This window comes from Meira miltonrushii (assembly GCF_003144205.1).
Source record: "Meira miltonrushii strain MCA 3882 unplaced genomic scaffold FA14scaffold_1, whole genome shotgun sequence".
NCBI lineage: Eukaryota > Fungi > Basidiomycota > Exobasidiomycetes > Exobasidiales > Brachybasidiaceae > Meira > Meira miltonrushii.
In genome coordinates this window covers 1,432,935-1,453,580 of record NW_020289943.1, presented here as the reverse complement: position 1 = coordinate 1,453,580, position 20,646 = coordinate 1,432,935, and the positions used below count along the sequence as shown (strand labels likewise).

The following is a 20,646-nucleotide window of genomic DNA, read 5'->3' as shown; positions in this document are numbered from 1 at the left end:
ACATTCTAGCGATTCGAAATGGTTGCGCGACCACCAAAAGGAAGCGGTACGCCGACAAACGGTCGATCAGGTACACCTGCGATTGATGAAGGACCTCAAACGAGCGCAGGTGGGACGTATGCATTAGAAGATGTGACTGTAGGAAGTAAGATTTTTGTAAAGAAGCCAGATGTGGTATCAGGAGAAGTGGAAGAACGTAAAGCGGAAATTTTATCAATACGTGAAAAGCCAAAAGCAAGAAGGTTACGAATCGATCTTTCATCAGATAAAAAGGATGATCCTGCACCTGAACCTACGGCAGAAGAAAGACTGGAGTACTATGTGCATTACTCTGAATTTAATAAACGTTTGGATGAATGGGTAAGTGGTGCAAGATTGATCACTTCGCGCGAGATTGAATGGCCCAAACCAGGTGGATCTTCAGGGGGTCATGGACACGGCAGTCACGCTGGAAGCAATGGATCATCTACATCTACCAATAGAAAAAAGACTGCAAGAACCAATAGCGGATCTGTCACTCCTGCCACGCCAGGTACACCTGCTACAGGAGCCATCGGACAAAAGACGACAGCTTCGAATAACCTTTTGAGGAAAGCTGCATTGCAAGCACAAGCAAGTGCAGCCGCTGAAGCAGGCTCACCTTTGCGTAAACGGGATGGAGATTCTTCAGCCATTGGTGATGGTGATATATCTATGCAGGATGGCGATGATAGTGGGGCCACACCTGGAACGCCTGACGGAGTCTCCGGCGAAGATGGAGCTGTTGTTGCAATGGAAATGGTCGGAGATGAAACACAAGATGTAGGCGATGATACGATCGATATCAGCTCTGCCGAGTCCTTGCATCCAAACAGAAGACCGGAAGTGTTTAGCAAAGAACAAGAGATTGAAAAGCTACGAACTTCAGGTTCGATGACACAATCGGTCTCAGAAGTTGCTCGAGTCAAAAACTTGAACAAGATTCAAATGGGTAAACACGAAGTGGATACATGGTACTTCAGTCCTTATCCGATCGAATATACTCACGTTGAATGTCTGTATATTTGTGAAATGTGTTTGGGTTACTTCCCATCAAACTTTATGCTCAAGAGACATAGACAAAAGTGCACAGTCACACATCCGCCCGGCAACGAAATTTACCGACACGAAGATGTGAGCTTCTTCGAGATTGACGGAAGAAGACAAAAGGTTTGGTGTCGTAACTTGTGCTTGTTGTCAAAGTGTTTCTTGGATCACAAGACGTTGTATTATGATACGGACCCGTTCTTATTCTATGTGATGGCGCAAAGAGATGATGCTGGTGCACATATCATCGGGTATTTCTCCAAAGAGAAGGAATCAGCAGAGAACTACAATGTCGCTTGTATTCTGACTCTACCGCAACATCAAAGGACTGGATTCGGACGATTGTTGATCGAATTCAGCTACGAATTAAGCAAACGTGAACACAAATTAGGCAGTCCAGAAAAGCCTTTATCTGATTTAGGATTATTAAGTTATCGAGCTTATTGGGCAGAAACGATTGTTGAAATGTTATTGCATACGGAAGAAGATATTTCGATCGAAGATATTGCGAACAAGACGGCAATCGTTCATGCAGATGTTTTACATACTTGTCAAGCATTGAATATGCTTAAGCAATATCAAGGTAAACATTATCTTGTTCTTAATGACCAAGTGTTAGCCAAACATGATCGACAGATGAAGAAAAAGAGAAGAAGAATTCATCCTGAAGCTCTTCATTGGCAACCACCTAAATTTTCACGGGATCAACTTCGTCAGTTGTTATATTAATGGAGAGTGTTATTTATCTCCTTGTTGTATATTATCGAGATGTGAATATTGTACAGTAGAAATTCATGATATTCTTTCGTCTGTCGATACGATCCTCACGGCTTTATGATGCCGAATTATGGGTAAGTAGGATGCAAGAATGCTTTTACATGCGTCGGCTGTTCCTTATGGTCATCGGATCAATGTTCAAGTTGAATGAGTATCACTCCCGGTCTTCTTTCTCCTCTTCCTCCCTTCTTTAACGCGCTAAGCCCTTTAAACGCTGAGCCTCATTTTTGCCATTTCAGGCTGTGGCTGCTTTTTGCTTTTGTCCGTTACGCGCTAATGTGCTGTACATGCTGCTTGTCGTCTGATTGTGGATTATTCGGCTTCTCCGACCTGTTTTTCTCCTCATTTTATCGTCTCAGGCATGGCTGATTGAGACGGCCTCCGATTCTAAACAGAGAAAGGCGGGGTAGGAATCGCCGGAAAGAAGCTTGCCGTGCTCATGCATTTGAAGGCTGATAATTATCATCATCAAACATGCTGGTGATCACAGTCTGGCCATCTTTACCAGACTAAGAGTGGCAAAGGAAGGTAAGAAGACGCTTAAGCTTGTTAACAACAATAATAGCCATCTTTTTACCGCTTTTTCCGCTAAAATTAACGTCAGTGTGCTTCCTTTGTTTTTCCGGTGCGGTACTCACACACACTCAACATCGAAACGCGGGGTATGAACGATTGCGCTCTGCATGTTAACCCTTCTTCCTACGACTACCCACACATTGTTTAATTATACACTAATTGTCTCCACCTTTTCTGTATCTATCACTCTCGGGCCTGCCGAGAGAGGGTATCCATTTTGATCACCTTTTGTGTACTCCTCATTTACTCGGAAGTACAAGAATGTAACGGCGATTGATTATTAGCTTCAAGTGAAAGCGCACTTTATCTGTCTGAAGGGAAACATGGCTTGTGCTTTCTCAATTAAAGTATTGATTGCCTTTCCTCTTTGGATTGTCTCAAGACCTATAAGAAGTGCATATACCCACCCAATCCTTCTCCTTCTTAACTTCATCATCATTCAATAACTCATTCTAACATATCTTCACTTCACATAACAACTTACAATCATGGTTAAGGTATGTACATCATCTCCTCATCCATCATCTTCTCTAACATGCTGACAACCTCTTCTTCCAGGTTCTCTGCGTTCTCTACTCTGGTGGCAAAGACGCCCAAGAAGAAAAGAGACTTTTAGGTACAATTGAAAACAGTCTAGGCCTAAAAGATGAATTGGCCAAGGGCAACCACACCTTCGTAGTCACAGATGACAAAGAAGGACCAAACAGTAAGATGGCAAAAGAGATTGTCGATGCAGACGTTGTCATCACAACTCCTTTCCATCCCGGTTATTTGAGCAAAGAGATCATTGCTTCTGCTAAGAACTTGAAACTTTGTATCACTGCCGGTGTCGGTTCAGATCACGTCGATTTGAACGCTGCAAACGAACGCAAGATCACAGTTGCTGAAGTTTCAGGTTCAAACGTCGTTTCCGTCGCTGAACATGTTGTCATGACAATCTTGATCCTTGTCCGTAACTACAACATCGGTCACGAACAAATTTCACAAAACAAGAACAACGGTTGGTTAGTAGCCGCCATTGCTCGTGACGCATACGATTTGGAAGGCAAGGTTGTCGGTACAATCGGTGCTGGACGTATCGGTTACCGTGTCTTGCAACGTATGGTTCCATTCAACTGCAAGGAATTACTATACTTCGACTACCAAGATTTGCCAGCAGATGCAGCCAAACAAGTCAACGCTCGTCGTGTTGCCGACTTGAATGACTTCTTGAGTCAATGTGACGTCGTTACCGTCAACTGCCCCTTGCACGAAGGTACCCGTAATTTGATCAACAAGGATAACATCAAACACATGAAGAAGGGAGCATGGTTGATCAACACTGCACGTGGTGCAATTTGCAATGCCGAAGCAGTTAAGGAAGCAGTTGAAAGTGGACATATCTTGGGTTACGGTGGTGACGTTTGGAACCATCAACCCGCTCCGGCCGATCACCCATGGCGTACGATGTACAACCCACACGGTGGAGGTAACGCAATGGTTCCCCATTACAGTGGTACAACTTTGGACGCTCAAAAGCGTTATGCCGACGGTACCCGTGAAATCTTGAACAACTGGCTCAACAACAAGCCACAAAACCCAGCCAATCTCATTGTTGAGAATGGTGAATATGCAACCAAAGCATACGGTCAACGCAAGACAACAGTTGCTTAAGATTGTTTCCTTGTTTCGTTTTACGTGCTTTCTGTGTTGAGGTGATGAGACCACCCTGCTGTATATACCGCTAGCGAAAGAATGAAATAATGACAAAAGATGAAAATAATTCTCGATGACAGCCTGATCTATAGTACATGATGTGATGATGCTGCGAATAACTACCAGCCTCCGATAGCTCTGATTCGTTTATCGAACAGATCGCTCTTGATCTCCAGTTGTGCATTTGACTGACCGAGATGCATGTGTGGAATACCCGTTCTAGGTGAAGGCAAAGCATGGAAAGGATTGCCGATATGCGATAGATAGCATGTATGCACAGCTCGAAGGATCTGTCGCGAGTGAGAGGAAGAATGGCAGTTGGGTCAGGATGAGAAGAAGGGCAGACTTACAGGACTTCAGGTACTTACAGTGATACAGTCCAAATCTCTCACTTTGAACTCTCCCGGTGTGAGCAAGAGTAGTATTCTCAGTTTTGTACTTGTCACCAATGCATAAATCGCCAGATCTTCCAATGTGAGCACTAATCCCAGAAATGAAACGCCCGACGAAGTCACTTCCCCGTTTGCTGATCTAGTTTGAGCTGTGTGGAGAGGATCCATTAAGCTCTCTGTCAATATGCGAACACTTTAACGCACTCACATCGTTCTTCTACCACGTCCAAAGCACAATGAGCAGCATACTCTAATCTTAGCATCTCATTTCGTATCCGATTGACATCTTGTTTTTCTTGATATGCAACCCTTGCATTTAGGTATAGTCTCTGATTCCGACTTCCTACTAATGCTATTGCCTCTATTCCTGGTATTGTCGTACTCATTTCTGTTAGACTTGTTGTTTGTGATGAGAGAATAGTACAGGATGGTTAGCCTCACGATGCCACTCCTTACACGTGTGAAACGACTTTTTCGCGTTTGGGCCATGTTTCCTTATTAGCGGCGGCCGGGGATTGGAAGATCTTCTGGTGCATAGGGTTCGGAAATAGGTCGGCTGCTTAGAAGTGTTCATGTGGAGAAATATTCTATCCTACTTGGATGCAAGACTTATAAGATGTCGTGTGCCCCACCTCTTCTCTCCTCTCTCTCTTCCACCAACCACTTTATGTTGACTCGTAACTTGATTAGATCATTGGCAAGACCATCAATCGTATCTAGTAGATTTACACAGCATATTTCACAACAACCGATTCCAATCAAACTTACACAACAACCCATTCGTCAATTCCATCAAACAAAAAATATCAAAATGGCAGACGCAGCAACAGCTTCTTATCGATTCAATCATACAATGATTCGTATCAAAGATCCCGAAAAGAGTATCGAATTTTACACAAAAGTCTTGGGAATGGATGTTATTGATGAACATGATGCTGGGGATTTCAAGTTGTTCTTCCTTGCATACAACCTTCCCGGACAAAAAGGTTTGCCACGTGGTGAACGTGAAGGTATTTTGGAATTGACCTGGAACAAAGGTACTGAAAAGGATCCAAACTTCAAGTACCACAACGGAAATGATGAACCACAAGGATTCGGTCATACATGTATCTCCGTTGATAACCTCGAAAAGGCCGTTGCACGTTTCGATTCCATGGGTGTCAAGTTCAAGAAACGTCCGGAAGACGGCAAAATGAAGAGCATCGCTTTTGTGTATGATCCGGACATGTACTGGATAGAAATCATCTCTCACAACAAGCCTCAGTGAGCATCTCATCTTGAATGATTGTTGAACATATTGTATCGAATGCATAATCAATTCAACTTATCAAACTTCCTTCTTTTCTGTGTTCGACAGGAGTGCGAAGAAAAATGCATCTCTATAGCTAAAGGTTCTATTGGATCCCCGGGATCCCCGAATCTTTGTTGATCGTCATCGTGATCGTCATTTAGACGGGATTAGATGAAGTCGTTGAGTAAACACGATTTATTATCTATTAAAGTTGCGGGTATATAAGTACAGACATGAATAGTAGAATACAGCATTGCTTCTATAAGTAGGCTATTGATCTAATGATTCCTTTGATCATTTGTGTACGCCAATTGATCATTCTGGAGGTCTTAGAGTACCCGAAAGCATATCTTCAATGATACCTTCATCTCCTGGACAAAAGGTTAATTTACCCATCTGCTCTGGAGTTAGCCATTCTACTTTTTGACTTGCCAATGCTTTAGGCTGTGAATTATTGACTATTTTTGCCCAATAGAAGAATAAACGGAAAGTCACCAGTCCACCCAATCTCTTATCTTGTTTCGGCTCATGATGGAAAGAGTAGCACGGTTTAATGGCAATCACGTCTCCTTCTGTGCTATTTGAAACAATCGGCTCAACCTCTATTCCGAGCTCTTCTGAGCATTCCCGTTTCATCGTCTGTATATGTGTTTCGCCTTCATCTACTTTTCCACCCGGGAATTCGTACATTGATGGGAAATGTTCGGCATCATCGTATCTTTGTGAGCACAATACTCGAAATGAAGATGAATTTGTCACCTCTTCGGATGCTTTGCTCTGTTTATCTTCTACTATGAAAGCACAAACCACATCTTGATATCGTACCGTCATTTCCTGTTGATGGAAGAATGAGCCTGACAATGAACACGACATTGTGTCTTCTACGCGTCGAAGGGATGAAATGCGTGCGTACGCCAAGACCGGGTAAATAAATCACCGCTTGAACCGATGATAAACAATTGCATGAATACTTTCATCAATCTTATCATCGAACGACCATCATACATCATGCTCATCAGAAGATGTGGACTGCTGTACAGATCAGTCTCGATTGAAGCACGATGTGGGCAGATACGTAGATATGCATCATCTATCCCGCAAGTGGATCAAGTGCGGATACAACCAACACCACCACCAACGCCTCCTCCTCGAACACCAAGAGGTACACCACAATCTAGACCACTTCGATTCGCTGTTCTATTGGGATTATTTGGAGCAGGTGCATACTTTCTAGGCTCACTCTATCCTCCAGAATCACTCCTACTACTCTATCCTCGTCCAACTCCTCCACTTCCACTTCCCGATACAGAAGAAGCACAACGGTATAAAGAGAAATTGGATCGAGAGTTGGTCAATCTACCTCATGTAAGAGCATTGTTGGCCAGTAGGTCTATTGCGAAGTCTTCTTCTTCAAGCCCAGGATCTAGCAACCAAAACCCGGCAACGTACGTCAATGCCAAAGATGGAGAAATGAAGGCTCATTACGTTCTATCAAGACCGTTTGCCAATTTCCCGGCACATATGATGCCCTACAGTCTAACGGCGGGATCATTACGAAAACCCGGAATGCTCTGTGTTCCTCCCGTTGTGGTCAGCAAAACACGTCATGGAGCTGAAGTTTTGGGAGGTCATAGAGGAGATGCCTATGCATTCGTTCATCTTGGACGAAACCTATGCGGTCACGATGGGATCGTACATGGAGGTTTATTGGCAACAGTGTTAGATGAAACGTTGGCAAGAACTTCATTTTTTCATTTACCACATAAAATCGGCGTAACGGCACACCTAGAAATTGATTATAAAAAACCGGTAAAAGCGGATAGCGTCGTTGTTGTTGAAACAAAGTTAATCGAACATGAAGGTAGAAAAGCATGGGTTGAAGCAACAATGACCGATTTACGTGGTCAAGTGTTGGTTCAAAGTAAGGCTCTTTTCGTTGAGCCAAGATTGGTGGCTTTCTTGGACACGAGTGCGGTTAGAAAGGTAATGGATCAAAGTGACGAATAGACGATGTATTAAAGCGACACACCTTGTTGTATATTATCTAGACTGGCTCAATAGATTTGATTAATTATTTCTACTCATGACAGAAAGATAGAAAGAGCACTTGTCATGGTGCAAAAAGCTGAAACGTATATACAAATGTGGTGGTGACTATAAACAGGGAAGTATGTACATGCAAATGAGAGTAAGCTACAAAGTAAGGAATGGATTAAACCATAAAGGTTATTATAAATGCTACAAAGAGTGTGAGAGCGACAAGTGGATAACTTGTCAAGCTTGCTGAACCAACGGCCGCATTGGCTGCCACGACGGAATTCACCGTTCGCGAAGCTGTTGTACTGCCCAAGCCATCAGCCAAAGCAGCAAAGCCAACTTGAGCCGTTTTACCGGAATTTGAAAAGATTGAATAAACATTCATGAGGAAAGCGTCTCCCAAAATATATTGAAGTTCATCTTTTGACGTTGAACCGATACTGAAAAATGCGCCTAAACACATCGTTGCAGTTGAATCAACCGTTCCGGCAATCAAGTCATCAGAAGTTAAAGTGTATTCTTGATTACCGAAATGCAAAGTTGCACTTATTCCAGTTTCAGCGCAAGGGAAAGTATAATAACCCGATGACATTGCTTTACTGTTGGGAACTTGATTGTAAATTTGATCAACAATCGTAGCAGGTGCTCCGATCAAAGTTGTACCTGTATCAACGGCAACCTTGTTCGTTCCTGATAAATTGACATCTTCATCGTTGACAGTAATACCTCCTAATGTGATCAACCAATACGATTCATCAATCACATCTGACCAGTTGATATCACCTTTGAACAAAGTCGTATTACGTCCTCCTAATGTAAAAATTCCACCTGGTGCTTTGTCGGTACGAGAAGATGTATCGGTATTGTTATCAGATTCAAGATAAAAGCTAAATTCGTCTGCTCCAACGTTTTGCCAAAAAGGCGTTGCTTTACTGGTCGAAAGGCTTGGGAAACCTAAACCCATAATACCTTCAACCGCATCACCCAATAAACCATTGGAAATAGAAGTGGCAATTGCGAACGTTTGCTTGTTTGCCGTTTGTCCGGCAAGTGTGACTGAATCGTATGCTAATGTACCGCTAACTGAACCTGATCCATAAGTGATCTTGAATGGTGTGGTGGAATTGGTAAATGTGGAAGATTGAGCGGGATTCCAACCTTCTTTGCCTTGAACGGTCCACAAATCCGATGAGCCTGTGTCCAAGACTAGATTGACCGATTGAGCTGATGAACCGATCGAAACGGGAGCATAGAATGAGCTATCATGTTGATAGTTAACCAATGCAGCATCTCCAACCGAATCACGAGCTTCTAAAGATCTTCTTCTTTTCCGCCTTCTTTCTTCGGCTGCTTGTGTTTCTTGTTGGTTACTATCTTGTAGTTTCGATGCGTATTTTGCCCGTAAGCCTGCTTTATGTTGTTCGGTCCATTCTAGCAATTCGTCTTCGTTGTTGAAGGCGGGTAATTGGAACCTCCTTTTTGCGATAGGATGATCTGTTGGTGATCGTCTTGATGCGCTCGTTGGCATTGAAGCAGAAGGTCCTACCATCAAGGCAGAAGCAGCCGCTAAACAAACGGCTGCCAAACGCATATTAACCATGATATAAAGTGGCAATGAATGAATGAATGTATGGCTAGGAGGTGTGTTTTTGAGTAAAAAAGATTGTTCCTTTGTATCGGATGTTGAAGACCCCCTTTATAATCTCCTGGTTGTGAATATAGAAGTACAGCTTTTCGGCTTGAAATGAAGATTTAGGATTTCTCTATAAATAAAGTGATGATGTGGAGAGAAATGAAAAAGTGGATGACGAACAAGTTCAATCGGCATAATATGGCCGAATGTATATAAATTTAACCATCTTTTCGGCACTTAGAAGGGGAAGCACTATGTATGTATTTCCCCACCGTTTGCATATGTGTGCTGTGCGCATACAATTCATCATCATATTAGTTCATCTTCACTTTTGCCGTCATGCTTGAATCAACCTGCAATGTCGTGCGTCATTTCTGTCTATTGATCGAGTTACATAGGTTGGTTCTTCTTCATTTAGCCCTTAGCATGCATTAAAAGAGTGTTACAATGCAAGCAGACATAGCACAGCTTACGGCTTTTAAAGGCAGTGTGCCGTGTAAACTTTTTATGGAACTTCTTAGCCGAAACCAAACCAAAATAAAAGAGGGTTCTTTGGGCGTGTATGGTTTGTGCATCTCTGATGTAACACAGATCGAGTGGAGAACATGCGGGAAATAGGCACAGCACCGCGGCTACCGTTCCCTGCAAAGCGCGTATCATTTTTCAATCAAGGGGAACTTCCCGCATAAGCACATCTGACTGGCATGTTGCAACAACGGTCCTACTGGATTATTTTGGGTACTACTATGCATGCAATAAAGAATAGGTGGCTTGTGTATTTCACTCTCACCCTTCACAGCCTCTCGGCGAACAAAATAAGAGGGATTATCATTATTGAATATTGTTGAAGTTGACTTCTTGAATAGGAAGTCGTTTATGAATTAATTCTATTTCTTTTTTTATCTAAAAAGGTACAGCCTAGAATATTCATGTTGACGGATAAACCTATGTTACCCTTTCTGCACGTATCATGATGATTATAGATCTGTCGATTGATGATGCACAGCGCTAAAACATACACAACTGCATGCGATTTATACGCCCATCTTTTCCCATGGAAAAATCTACTCTAACCCTTCATCGTAAAGTACCCTTTTACACTATCTAGCGTAAAGATGAATTGCTTGGCAGGAGGCTAATTTGATATGTTTGATCGATACTTCCTTCCTTCACCAATCATCATCCCTTCAGGGTTATCATTTCATTGTGATGGTTGCAATAACGGCTTACCTAATCTTGAAAGGCGTGAGACTTTAGCGTGAATGCAGGCACAGTACGGCAATTTAATCTTTGTGTGCAGTCAGATTGATTAGAGTTTTGATAGATGTCAAAACACAACTTCTTCTTCTACCATCTGAATGATCGCAACGCTCTAATCGCCTCTTGGGCGAGTATAAAGATGGATACAGAGACGGCAGAAGTGGAAAATGAAGCAGGCAAAAAGGTCAAACCGGCAATCTTGTTGGCGATTGGGGAAAAACGTACTGTAAAAGGTGCGGCAAAGGATCCTTACATACAAAAAAGGTGAGAAGCGCTGTCTGATCGCTTTGGAATCCATCGATTATGCTTGCTAATCCCTTATACACCTCTCCAGACGAGCAGATGGATTCTATTCGTGCACATGTCCCAGCTGGCGTAATTTGACAGTATCGGAAAAGTCAAGAACATGTGCACATCTGAAAACACTGCTAGGCGAAGAATATGAGGGCGTTCGCATTCGAATGGCAAAAACACAATCCAGCACTTTGAACCTGAAGCGAACGACATCCAATCGATCTTTCAAACGTTCAGCAAGTGACGCTTTCGATGGAACGCCTCCTTCTTCATCCGTTTCAGCAACACCAGTTGCAGATCCGGACGTATTCCCGTATTCGACTTCTACTCGATCACCCAAGAAGATCATCAAGTACTTTGGCATTTTCAATGAACGAGATAATGGCGGTCCAAGAGGATTGAACGGAGCTGCACCGCTGCTACTAGCGCTCAAATGGCCAGAAACGAAAAATCCAGAAGGTTTTTGGTTATCGGAAAAGTTGGATGGCGTACGTGCATGGTGGAATGGAGAAAAGATGTATGCCCGATCTGGAAGGGCATGGAATCCGCCAAAGTGGTTTAAGGATAAGCTCCCAAAGGATTTGCATTTGGATGGAGAATTATGGATGAAACGTGATGCTTTCGATGCAACTTCAGGTATTTGTAGAAGACAAGATGCTGATAATTGGAAAAAGATCAATTTGATGGTCTTTGATGTGACAAATGTTCCACTTCCCTATGAAGAGCGTCTTAAGCTACTGCGATCTCGATTACCGGATGGAGAACGGACACCGGATGAAATCCAGGAAGCAACGAATCAAGACCTCGGTGGAAAGATTTGCGTTCTTCCAGCTGTAAAGTGTGAGGGGAAGAGGCATTTCAATGAATTGATGAAGCAAGTTTTGCATAAAGGTGGAGAAGGTCTGATGCTGCGAGAACCTGGTTCGATGTACGAAGCAGGCAGAAGCAAGTCCTTATACAAGCATAAACTGTGGTACGACGCAGAAGCACTTGTTGTAGGGCACGAGTATGGACAAGGTGAACATAAAGGTAGGATGGGAGCATGCAGAGTGAAGATGGAAAGTGGTCATATTATTTCTGTTGGATCTGGTTTTTCAAGAGCTCAAAGGGATGCTTGGCAACCGTGCGTAGGAATGATTATTCGTTATCGTTTTCAAGAATTATCGCATGATGGATTTCCAAGATTTCCAATTTATGAAGGTACATGTCCTGATAAAACTGAACCTTGCGATGCTATCGTACGTTCTAAAACCTTCAGAGCCGAAGCGGAAGCTGAAAAAAAGATAAGAATACTGGACAAGGAAGCTGCAAGACAAGGTGAATTGCTTGCAGGTTCTTCCCAAAAGAGTGGATCCCATAATTGAATGAATCTGTTCGGCATTTTGTAATATAGCGGTCTAATCATATTGTATACTTTAATCAAGATCATGTACATGTATCATTCTAATCATTATAATATCATATCCGATAAACAAGTTTCTTTGGGATTCAATATGGATCGGCCGGCATTGGTTAGGGGCTCAACCTTTATGAGTTTGTGGTGTTGTTCTGTTGGTTTCATGGGAGAACAACACAAAACGCGCATATTCACAGTGTATGGCGCGTTGTAAGCATTGTGCACTTCCTCTGTTGATTTTTCAGAAGAAACTTAAAATCTGTGGAGAGAAAAAGTTACCCCTATCTCTTGTTCGTGTGCGTAAATGCGTTGTCTTTTCCTACCATGCTGCTCAAGTGAAAAAATGTTATTGAAGTCGAACGGAGAATTGTGATGATGCACTGTAGACATCTGCATGTGTTTGGCTTGTAGGACAAAAGAGGGGGAGTTGTTTCAGACAAACAAGAGAAGCCCGTGTTTTGAAATCGGATGAGAAAATAGACAAAAAAGTTGACTCCTTTTTATGAAGAACTCTCCGGCTCAGATACTGCTTCTTGCTCCATAACGATAACGAGCACAATACCAGAACTATGACCTATCCCCCTCTTTGACGACCACTTTTACGACATACGATACCTTACGACCAGGAGAACCACACCTATTCACACATACAACCACCAAACACAACTTGGCCCCCCTACCATTCGGAACGATGAAAAACTCAGCAGATACTACGGATGAGCAAAAACGAGTATCTGCGCATTTGGCAGACATTTTCGAGAGAATAGCCCCTTTAAAACTTGATCCATCTTCCATACTCCTATACGACCCTTCAACGATCAAACGAAGACAAGGTAATACAGCAGCTACGGCAAATGACAATACGGCACTTTTGGCAAACGTACAATCATTTCCAAAACTATTAGCTGCAGGCTCAGATGATCATTATGAAAACCATCATTCGTATGAAATCGTTCAAGCATTATCATCACATTCAACAAAGATGCATTCATTAGATGAAGAATGGAATCACCTTAATGCAGAAGATCAAACGTTTCATGGTAAAAATTCTGAACAATTAGCAAAAGCTTTTCAAAGTTACGGTACCGAACATCAGGGGCAAGGTTTACCAGACTCATACATAAAAGCAGTTGAAGGAAATTCTCTTCAAAACGGCGCCGTCAATTCTGGTTCAAATAAAACCTCCATCACTTCTTTTGCATCCAATATCGCTCCTATGAGCGCAACCATACCTATCACAATGTCTGCTTTGGACCCAAGTACATTTTCATGGGCAGCCTTGCTCAAAAGTATGAATTGGGCTCGTATCCTTTACACCATCGTTTGGATCACGACCGGTTTAACACTTCTCTTTTTCGGTTATGCATCATTTTTCTGGCTTCACAAAGTTGGTCTTTCAAGAGGAAATCATTCTACCGCACGACCAAAAGGCATTGGTGGAAAATTATCAAGAATTTTTTCACTCAACAATGAACCACAAAGAAGTACAATCGACTCATCTGCTTCTGCCGCTGCCAAGAGAAGGAAAGCACAAAAGAAGCGTGCTTTGGTAGGCGGAGGAATTGGTGGAATTTTGGTAGGATTTTTATTCTTTTCTTATCTGGCTGCAGTGATCAATAATGCAATTTGCGTTGATGATGGTAAAAAATCACTTTCTGCAGGTGCTTATTTTGCTGTTTGGCTTGCACCTGGTCTGCTCGGTGCTATGTTGGCAGGACATTTCGCCTTCCTTGCACGAGCAATGACGGGTGTTTTAGGAGGAACAACGTTCACAATCGTTCTCACGGCCGTCTTTGGAATCAAAACAATGCTCATCCGTATGATCTTATTGGCCATATTCACACTTTCATTCACCATTCCGCTCATTCAACCTAAAGCAAAAGTTATTCAAATGATGATCTTAAACGCTTGTACATCTTTGATCGGAATGGTAACTTTCTTGAACGGGGTTGCATTGGTAGCACCTTCTGTTGAAGCTTCTTCGAATTGGTTGGATTTATGGACAGTATTGTGCATGCATAAAGATGAAAACGCTCAATCTGTTTTGGAAAATGCATGGCATACAAGCACGTTCAAAGGATACATTGCCGGAGCAATTTTGGGTAGCGTTGTTGGATTCCTATTTGAATTGTTCTTCCATCGTCATTGCGGTCATGATCCTGAATCGGAATGGAATCAATATCTGGGCACATATACACAACATATGGAATCGGGTAGGATGCCTGGCGAATCAAGTGCGACATTGTATGATGATCCAAAGTACAACAACAGTAAAGCTCAAATCGGCGCCGTTTCTCCCCGTGCGGGAATGTTTGAACCCGCTCCGAATGCTTGGCAAAGGATGGCAGACTTCTTTGATAGCGACCGTTCAAAGCCTGCTCATTATGGTGGCTTGAGTGGCGATGGCACATTGCATGAAAGCCTTACTGGAGGTGCAATCACTTCTGTAGGAGAACGTATCAGACGAAAACGATCCGCAAAAACAACAAGAAGCGGTGGACCGGCAAGATTTGAACGTTTAAGCAAACGGGATGAAAACGAAGATGACTTCAACAGCGATACCAGTGATGATGACGATGAGAAAGAGCGTTTGCACAATGATGATGAAGATGATGAAAAGACAGATGTGGAAGGATCAGATGATGAAAGACGTGCGAACAAACATGTTGCTTTCTCTGGTTTGGTTCCCACCCTTGACAAAGATTCAAACTCCGCAACTGTGAATTACGGTGGATATGCGTTACCAAGACCCCCAATGTTGACTACTACGAGCACAAACAGTGGTACAAGTGTTACTTCCGGTCAAGTTGATAGTCGACTTACAGGTACAACGGCTGCAAGTGGTTCATCATCATCAACAAAAGGTTCAGATGCAAAAGTTCATAAGCCTGTTGGTGTTTATCATGACGGTAATGCAAGTCCACCATCAAATCCAACCATTCCAGCCACGCCTTCTCTGATCAATGCAATCTCTCGAATCCAATTCGCTCAACAACAAGCTCGTGCATGGCAACAACAGCATGAAGCACAAGGTACGCCTTATGCTGGGGCAACTTCTCCTCCAACTAGCCCACCTCCTCATAAGCCTTCAAAGTAGCGATTGTTTAGCTTTATGAATCTTATTGCATCTCAAAAAAATATTATAGAAAGAGTGTGAAAACGAAAACAAAACCAAAAGTGTGCACAATCAAAAAAAAAATGAAAAGGCAGGTATACAGAATTTAAGAGTGAGAAAATTGCGAGCCAGCGTCCACGGTCAACCATCGCGATCAAGCTGTATATTCGCCAAAGATTCTTTCCATATCTTCCCATTGACCGTGTCTTCTTCTAACCCAATATTCAGGAATATTGACATCTTCTTGATCTTTCACCTTATCAGCGCCAAGTCTAGATGGTTCCCAATAATCACCTTGCGTGAGAGGATCAGTCTTGCGCGAAAAGAATTTGGGTTGATGAGCAGGCAATTCTCCTTGTTCACGTTTCTTACGGGTTGCCCGTTGAAATTCTTCCAAATTACGTTTCATCACATCAGCTTCGTCGTATTGACCACGTTCGAATAATCGTAAATCAGGTCGCATACGGCAATCTGTTGGCGGCAAGAAATCATGCAAGCCTTCAGGTGTATCGTTCAATTTGATCGCATAAGGCGTCAAGTTGAACGGACCTGGAGGTTGTGGAGTGTATTTCCATAAGAGTACCATTTCTGGAATTTCTGCTCCAGCAAGTGCAGCAGGATCGGTACTCAGCGAATCCACATTTCCGTCAGGGTCCATCGTTGTGGCTCCAGTACTGCCACTTGCTCTCCTTGCAACGATTTGTGAAGACCATCTACCGGCAATCTCCCATGTTTGGTTACCGTTTGAGTTTGTCACCGATCCCTTCAGCTCATGCATAGCACTTGATCGCCATCCACGAGGCTTGAAGGTCATCGTACATTCATCTCCGGTGGTATGACATTTGATGTTCATATCACCGTAATGATCGATTGTAGTGTTTCCTGTAACAAATCCACTAACACTCGTTGTAACTTTCTTGAACGTATAATGTTCTTCAACTCCATCCACGCGCAATTTCACATGGGCAATACCAGTCGGACGAATCTCGAAACTTCTTCCCAAGAATTTACTCTGAGCTTGGACGCATCCAGAGTATTCCCAAGCCGGTCGAACATGCACACCATCTTCTTCCAACGATTCGGCAATACAAGCAGAAATTGGAGGATGGTGGGAAACTTGTTCACTTTGATATCTGTACTTGCATTTATCGTCCAGATTGATATATTCAAAAGTTTCACCCAGCATCGGATTGAATGGTTTTGCAACACGACCCAAGGTGGTGACGTAGTTACTGCATGCAAATGCTGCCACGAATGCCATTCGCAACGAGGATTCCTTTTGACGAACGGCTGTATCCAACAAAGATGCATACGTCATATCTTCTGCCATTCTTTGCAACATACTCGTAGGCTCATTGAAACTGACGGGGAATGAAATCTTTGTGAGATCTTTTCCGATATTGTTCTTCAAAACTGACCAAAGAGACAATGAAGGTCGATCATCCTTGCCGATCGGCATCTTCTTACGCAAGCGAAGATAAGGCTCAACACCTGGCCATAGACTGTTCACCCTTGTCTCACGAACAGATGTCGTTGGTGATCCGGCAGGCTTGGCTGACGTATCAGTCTCAACGACTCCTTCCTCAACCTTGAGATTAGGCAAGTTTCCAGATTCGATCGCATCAAAGAATTCGTCATCTTTATCATCGTCAAGGTCTTCTGGTTCAGCTCCGACATTTACGGAGCTGCGAGAGAGATTAGAGCCAAGACCGGCATTGGCATCGTCAAAGTTGATCGCACCCCGTTGGGCAGAAGGACGAATGGCAGCTGGCGGTAGCTTGTTCGCTTCAATTGTTGATCGAGCGTTAGCCATACTGCTTCTCGTTGGAGTGGCCATATTGGGTGGCACGGGCGATAGAGCGGGGCTGTTTACGTTCGAATAATTATCTCGAACTTCACGTAATGCTTTGCGTCTTCTTGCGTTTTCCTCGGCAGCTTCTTGCAGTTGCGTTTCCATCTCGGCGTACTGCATTGCCAACGTCCTGATGTTCTCCTCCCATAATCTCTTTGCTTGGATCTCCTGTTCATATCTACGTAAAATGTAAGCTTCACGTTCTGCAACCATTGTGGTGTAGTTGGTGAACAATGTTTGACACGTTTGCATGGCTTCCAAAACCGCAGATCGTGCTTCTGGTTGTTGAGTTTGAGAAACGTTAACAGATTGAACCATTTGTTGACCTAATTCTAGTTGGGTCTTGATCGAATTGGACACGATTGGCAATTCGTTTTGGAACGGTACACCTTGTGATTGGGTTGCGGTATCTGAGCCTGCTCCATCCAATTCAGCAAAGTCTTCGCTTGGTGTTCTACTTCCGCGAGTCATGATACTTGGCGTCTTTGCCGGGAATTCGGCGCCAGCCATCGTATCGGGCGATTTCAATTGGGAAATCTGAGTTGATGGAGTATGATGATGCTTTGTAGCTGTACTGCCGGTTCGACTCAAGATATTGGTCGTAATACCAGACAAGCCGCCTGGACCGGGAGAAGGAATATTGCGGAAAGGCGTTGTGCTTCTAGAAGGGGGATGGTGTGGTGTTCCAGCAGGAACGTTTGCACTAGAAACTGTACCATCCTTGCTAAAGCTCTTGACACTCTCGGCGCGACTGTTGTTCCTGTCCAAATCAAAGTACTCAACAGTGTGTTGCAAGACCTGTACCCAACGAGCTCTCTCTACTGGGTGACTACCACGTAAGTACAAACGGTTTCCTGATCGATTTGAATTACTGGGATGGTCAGCGACTACTTCCAAGCGTAATTTGTCGGATGGATCAGCCCGGATCTTTGCAAAACGCAAATTGAGCGATCCTCTGGATTGTTTGCCCTCTTCTTCTTGAGTGTGATAGTAAGACAAGATACCATTTTCCAACACGAACCATCTGTTCTTGTATCCACGAGCATAATTTGTCCATTTGCCTAGGTATCCACGGAAAGTAGGTGGAAGGCCAGGTTGGTTTGCATTTGCAGCCATTGCTGCGTCAGCATTTGACAATTGTTGTAACAATGCTTTAATCTTTTCATCCTTTGTCGTTTCCAAAACACGCTTACCACGCTTGTTTCTCACGAAAACATCAGCACCTTTTCGCACTGCCAATTCGATCAATTGGGTATCTTTCCTTCGAACGGCATCATGCAAAAGTGTGCTACCCGACACTCTTGATTTCGTATTCAAGTCCACAACACCGATCCTTGGCAATTGCAAGAACTTTTTGAGTTCTTCATCGGAGCCATGTGCTTGGTTTTCCCAACGTTCATATACATCTTGGTATTTAAAGTTGAGCTCAGCACGAGAGATTTGGAACAATTTGGCAGCTTCTATCGTTTGGGCTGCTTCCATCGGATCTTGTCCATCGCGATTGCGGATTGTATCGTTGATTTGTGGGCGTGATAGGAACAAGTCGATGACATCTAAACGACCAGTACTGGCAGCTAGATGTAGAGCAGTGTTCCCATTTTGTTCTTCTACTGCGTTGAGATCTTCAGGTTTCTGTTGTAGTACGAACTTGATCGTGTTGAACTCAGCACAGCGGACTGCCAAATGGAGTGGGCTGTTGAGCTCTTTGACATGTCCAGATGTGGGATGTGAAGAAGAGAAGTAGGTCTTGAGTGATTTCTCATCTCCATTCCTTAGCGCTTCCAAAAGACGAAATGAATCCAACGCTTCGTTCACTATTGATGACCAATTACGCGAAGAATGTTTATCGGTTAAAGGAAGAGCAGTTGTGGAAACGGATCGAAGTCGAACGTTTGACCGAGCGGAGTAACCATTACCAATCATTGAGTAAGATGGAGTGACGGCAGCATTTGCAGAGATTACGCGGTGGGTTAGAGGACCAGGATAGGATTTAGGAGCGTTCAAATAAGTTGGACAGGAGAAAGGAGGAGAAAGGGTTGAATTTGTCAGTAACTCGTTCGATCGTACGGATGTACGTTTCTTTGGCATGTTTGTCGTATTTTCATTGGTGGTGATGAGGTATGCTCGCAATGCAGATTGTGGTTGTGACTTTGACTTCAACTACAATGCATTTCAGCATTTGATAATGCACTGCTAAGCAAACGCCAAATGCCGCCCACAATGCAATGAAGCATACGCCAGTGAATCTAGACAAAGATTGCCTAAAACTCCGACCAAAAAGAAAGACGTTCTCTTTTGTTGATGGTTCGATACTCACTTTCATTATTCCCATGGGCGCCTTTTTGAACCACAGTGTCACCCAGTGGCGGAGCGGCAGCCATTTTTGCAGGAGAAGCTATGCGAGCTGTTTATCGTAATGCAAAACGTGCAAATAGGCTGGGCGTATTGGATGGCTCTTGTTCGGAATGTCCCCTGACACAGTTGAATTGGGAACAGGTCGATCAAAAGTTGTCTGACGTGTAAAGTTGTTACGTTTGAATGATCTATGTAACGCTTATAATCAGACAGATGGTAATGATGGATGAGAAATGTCAAAGAAAGGAATTAGGTACGGCGTCTTTTAGTCTTGTAGCACCAGTTTCACCATCGGGGTGCCCAACCCTTCTTAAAGTACTGCTGCTGCAACCCCCCGCTTGCGTAAACGTATGTTTAGTGTGTGCACTCACGCCCAATATAAGATACAATCGTGCCTAGGGATATACTGCTCTCGCGCCTTAAATGCTAACGAGTGGAGAACAACTGTAGGGCGCAAGCAAAGAAATGGAAAACTTGATCCGCATTTGACAGGGAGATACAGATTGTTTGCCGTTGAATATCATACGAATGGTGCATGAGCTAATAATAGCCTGTTCCTTCAAAGTCGTCAATAGATCGATCTGTTCTTTCTCTCGTTCAAGCCGCCGGTTTCATGTTTGACTAGGATTGATTCTGTATGGAAACTTTATACAGCTCGTTTAAGCTTTTTGTTTGGATGCATGATGCTGATCATGACTTCCCTAGTCGGCAATCAGGCCCAAGCTCATAATTATTGTTCAGAAGTGTGTGTTTGCTATTGATCATGTAAAAGAAGGTACTTGCGTCATGGCGCAGAGCAATCGAGATTATCACTTTAAACACTGCCCCTTTGCGTTAAAGCCTCCACATCTTAGGCCTAAGCGGGACTCAGGCGCGAGGGAATAAAGGCAATGCAATGATCAATACAA

At 43.4% G+C, this 20,646-nt stretch overlaps 10 protein-coding genes across 10 annotated transcripts; 6 read left to right on the top strand and 4 right to left on the bottom strand.

The window, feature by feature from the left end:
• Window positions 1-18: 18 nt before the first annotated feature.
• Window positions 19-2,023, top strand: FA14DRAFT_166456 (uncharacterized protein; the record flags this gene model as incomplete). The annotated part of the gene is made up of 2 exons (XM_025500031.1): window positions 19-682; window positions 743-2,023. 2 exons carry the CDS (start codon window positions 19-21, stop codon window positions 1,792-1,794), a joined length of 1,716 nt encoding a protein of 571 aa, XP_025357367.1. The 3' UTR covers window positions 1,795-2,023.
• An 883-nt stretch (window positions 2,024-2,906) lies between these two features.
• Window positions 2,907-4,071, top strand: FA14DRAFT_152477 (NAD-dependent formate dehydrogenase; the record flags this gene model as incomplete). Its single annotated transcript, XM_025497534.1, has 2 exons — window positions 2,907-2,915; window positions 2,977-4,071. 2 exons carry the CDS (start codon window positions 2,907-2,909, stop codon window positions 4,069-4,071), a joined length of 1,104 nt encoding a protein of 367 aa, XP_025357366.1.
• Window positions 4,072-4,138: 67 nt separating this feature from the next.
• FA14DRAFT_187199 (Sedlin) lies at window positions 4,139-4,932 on the bottom strand. The gene is made up of 3 exons (XM_025501579.1): window positions 4,714-4,932; window positions 4,482-4,654; window positions 4,139-4,403 (listed from the first exon to the last, which is right to left on the bottom strand). Exons 1-3 carry the CDS (start codon window positions 4,889-4,891, stop codon window positions 4,233-4,235), a joined length of 522 nt encoding a protein of 173 aa, XP_025357365.1. The 5' UTR covers window positions 4,892-4,932; the 3' UTR covers window positions 4,139-4,232.
• A 384-nt stretch (window positions 4,933-5,316) lies between these two features.
• Window positions 5,317-5,772, top strand: FA14DRAFT_118362 (putative glyoxylase I; the record flags this gene model as incomplete). The annotated part of the gene is made up of 1 exon (XM_025496285.1): window positions 5,317-5,772. The coding sequence occupies one exon, from the start codon at window positions 5,317-5,319 to the stop codon at window positions 5,770-5,772; it is 456 nt and encodes a 151-aa protein (XP_025357364.1).
• Window positions 5,773-6,111: 339 nt separating this feature from the next.
• Window positions 6,112-6,669, bottom strand: FA14DRAFT_176365 (uncharacterized protein; the record flags this gene model as incomplete). Its single annotated transcript, XM_025500666.1, has 1 exon — window positions 6,112-6,669. The coding sequence occupies one exon, from the start codon at window positions 6,667-6,669 to the stop codon at window positions 6,112-6,114; it is 558 nt and encodes a 185-aa protein (XP_025357363.1).
• A 345-nt stretch (window positions 6,670-7,014) lies between these two features.
• Window positions 7,015-7,865, top strand: FA14DRAFT_129399 (Thioesterase/thiol ester dehydrase-isomerase). The gene is made up of 2 exons (XM_025496889.1): window positions 7,015-7,180; window positions 7,265-7,865. The coding sequence occupies exon 2, from the start codon at window positions 7,267-7,269 to the stop codon at window positions 7,801-7,803; it is 537 nt and encodes a 178-aa protein (XP_025357362.1). The 5' UTR covers window positions 7,015-7,180; window positions 7,265-7,266; the 3' UTR covers window positions 7,804-7,865.
• Window positions 7,846-9,845, bottom strand: FA14DRAFT_159278 (acid protease). Its single transcript, XM_025498137.1, has one exon. The coding sequence runs from the start codon at window positions 9,431-9,433 to the stop codon at window positions 8,009-8,011; it is 1,425 nt and encodes a 474-aa protein (XP_025357361.1). The 5' UTR covers window positions 9,434-9,845; the 3' UTR covers window positions 7,846-8,008.
• A 1,020-nt stretch (window positions 9,846-10,865) lies between these two features.
• FA14DRAFT_152471 (DNA ligase/mRNA capping enzyme) lies at window positions 10,866-12,384 on the top strand (the record flags this gene model as incomplete). The annotated part of the gene is made up of 2 exons (XM_025497533.1): window positions 10,866-10,990; window positions 11,061-12,384. The coding sequence occupies 2 exons, from the start codon at window positions 10,866-10,868 to the stop codon at window positions 12,382-12,384; spliced, it is 1,449 nt and encodes a 482-aa protein (XP_025357360.1).
• Window positions 12,385-12,849: 465 nt separating this feature from the next.
• On the top strand, window positions 12,850-15,513 carry FA14DRAFT_169948 (uncharacterized protein; the record flags this gene model as incomplete). The annotated part of the gene is made up of 1 exon (XM_025500248.1): window positions 12,850-15,513. The coding sequence occupies exon 1, from the start codon at window positions 13,108-13,110 to the stop codon at window positions 15,511-15,513; it is 2,406 nt and encodes an 801-aa protein (XP_025357359.1). The 5' UTR covers window positions 12,850-13,107.
• A 172-nt stretch (window positions 15,514-15,685) lies between these two features.
• On the bottom strand, window positions 15,686-19,306 carry FA14DRAFT_117850 (uncharacterized protein; the record flags this gene model as incomplete). Its single annotated transcript, XM_025496255.1, has 1 exon — window positions 15,686-19,306. The coding sequence occupies one exon, from the start codon at window positions 19,304-19,306 to the stop codon at window positions 15,686-15,688; it is 3,621 nt and encodes a 1,206-aa protein (XP_025357358.1).
• Window positions 19,307-20,646: the final 1,340 nt, after the last annotated feature.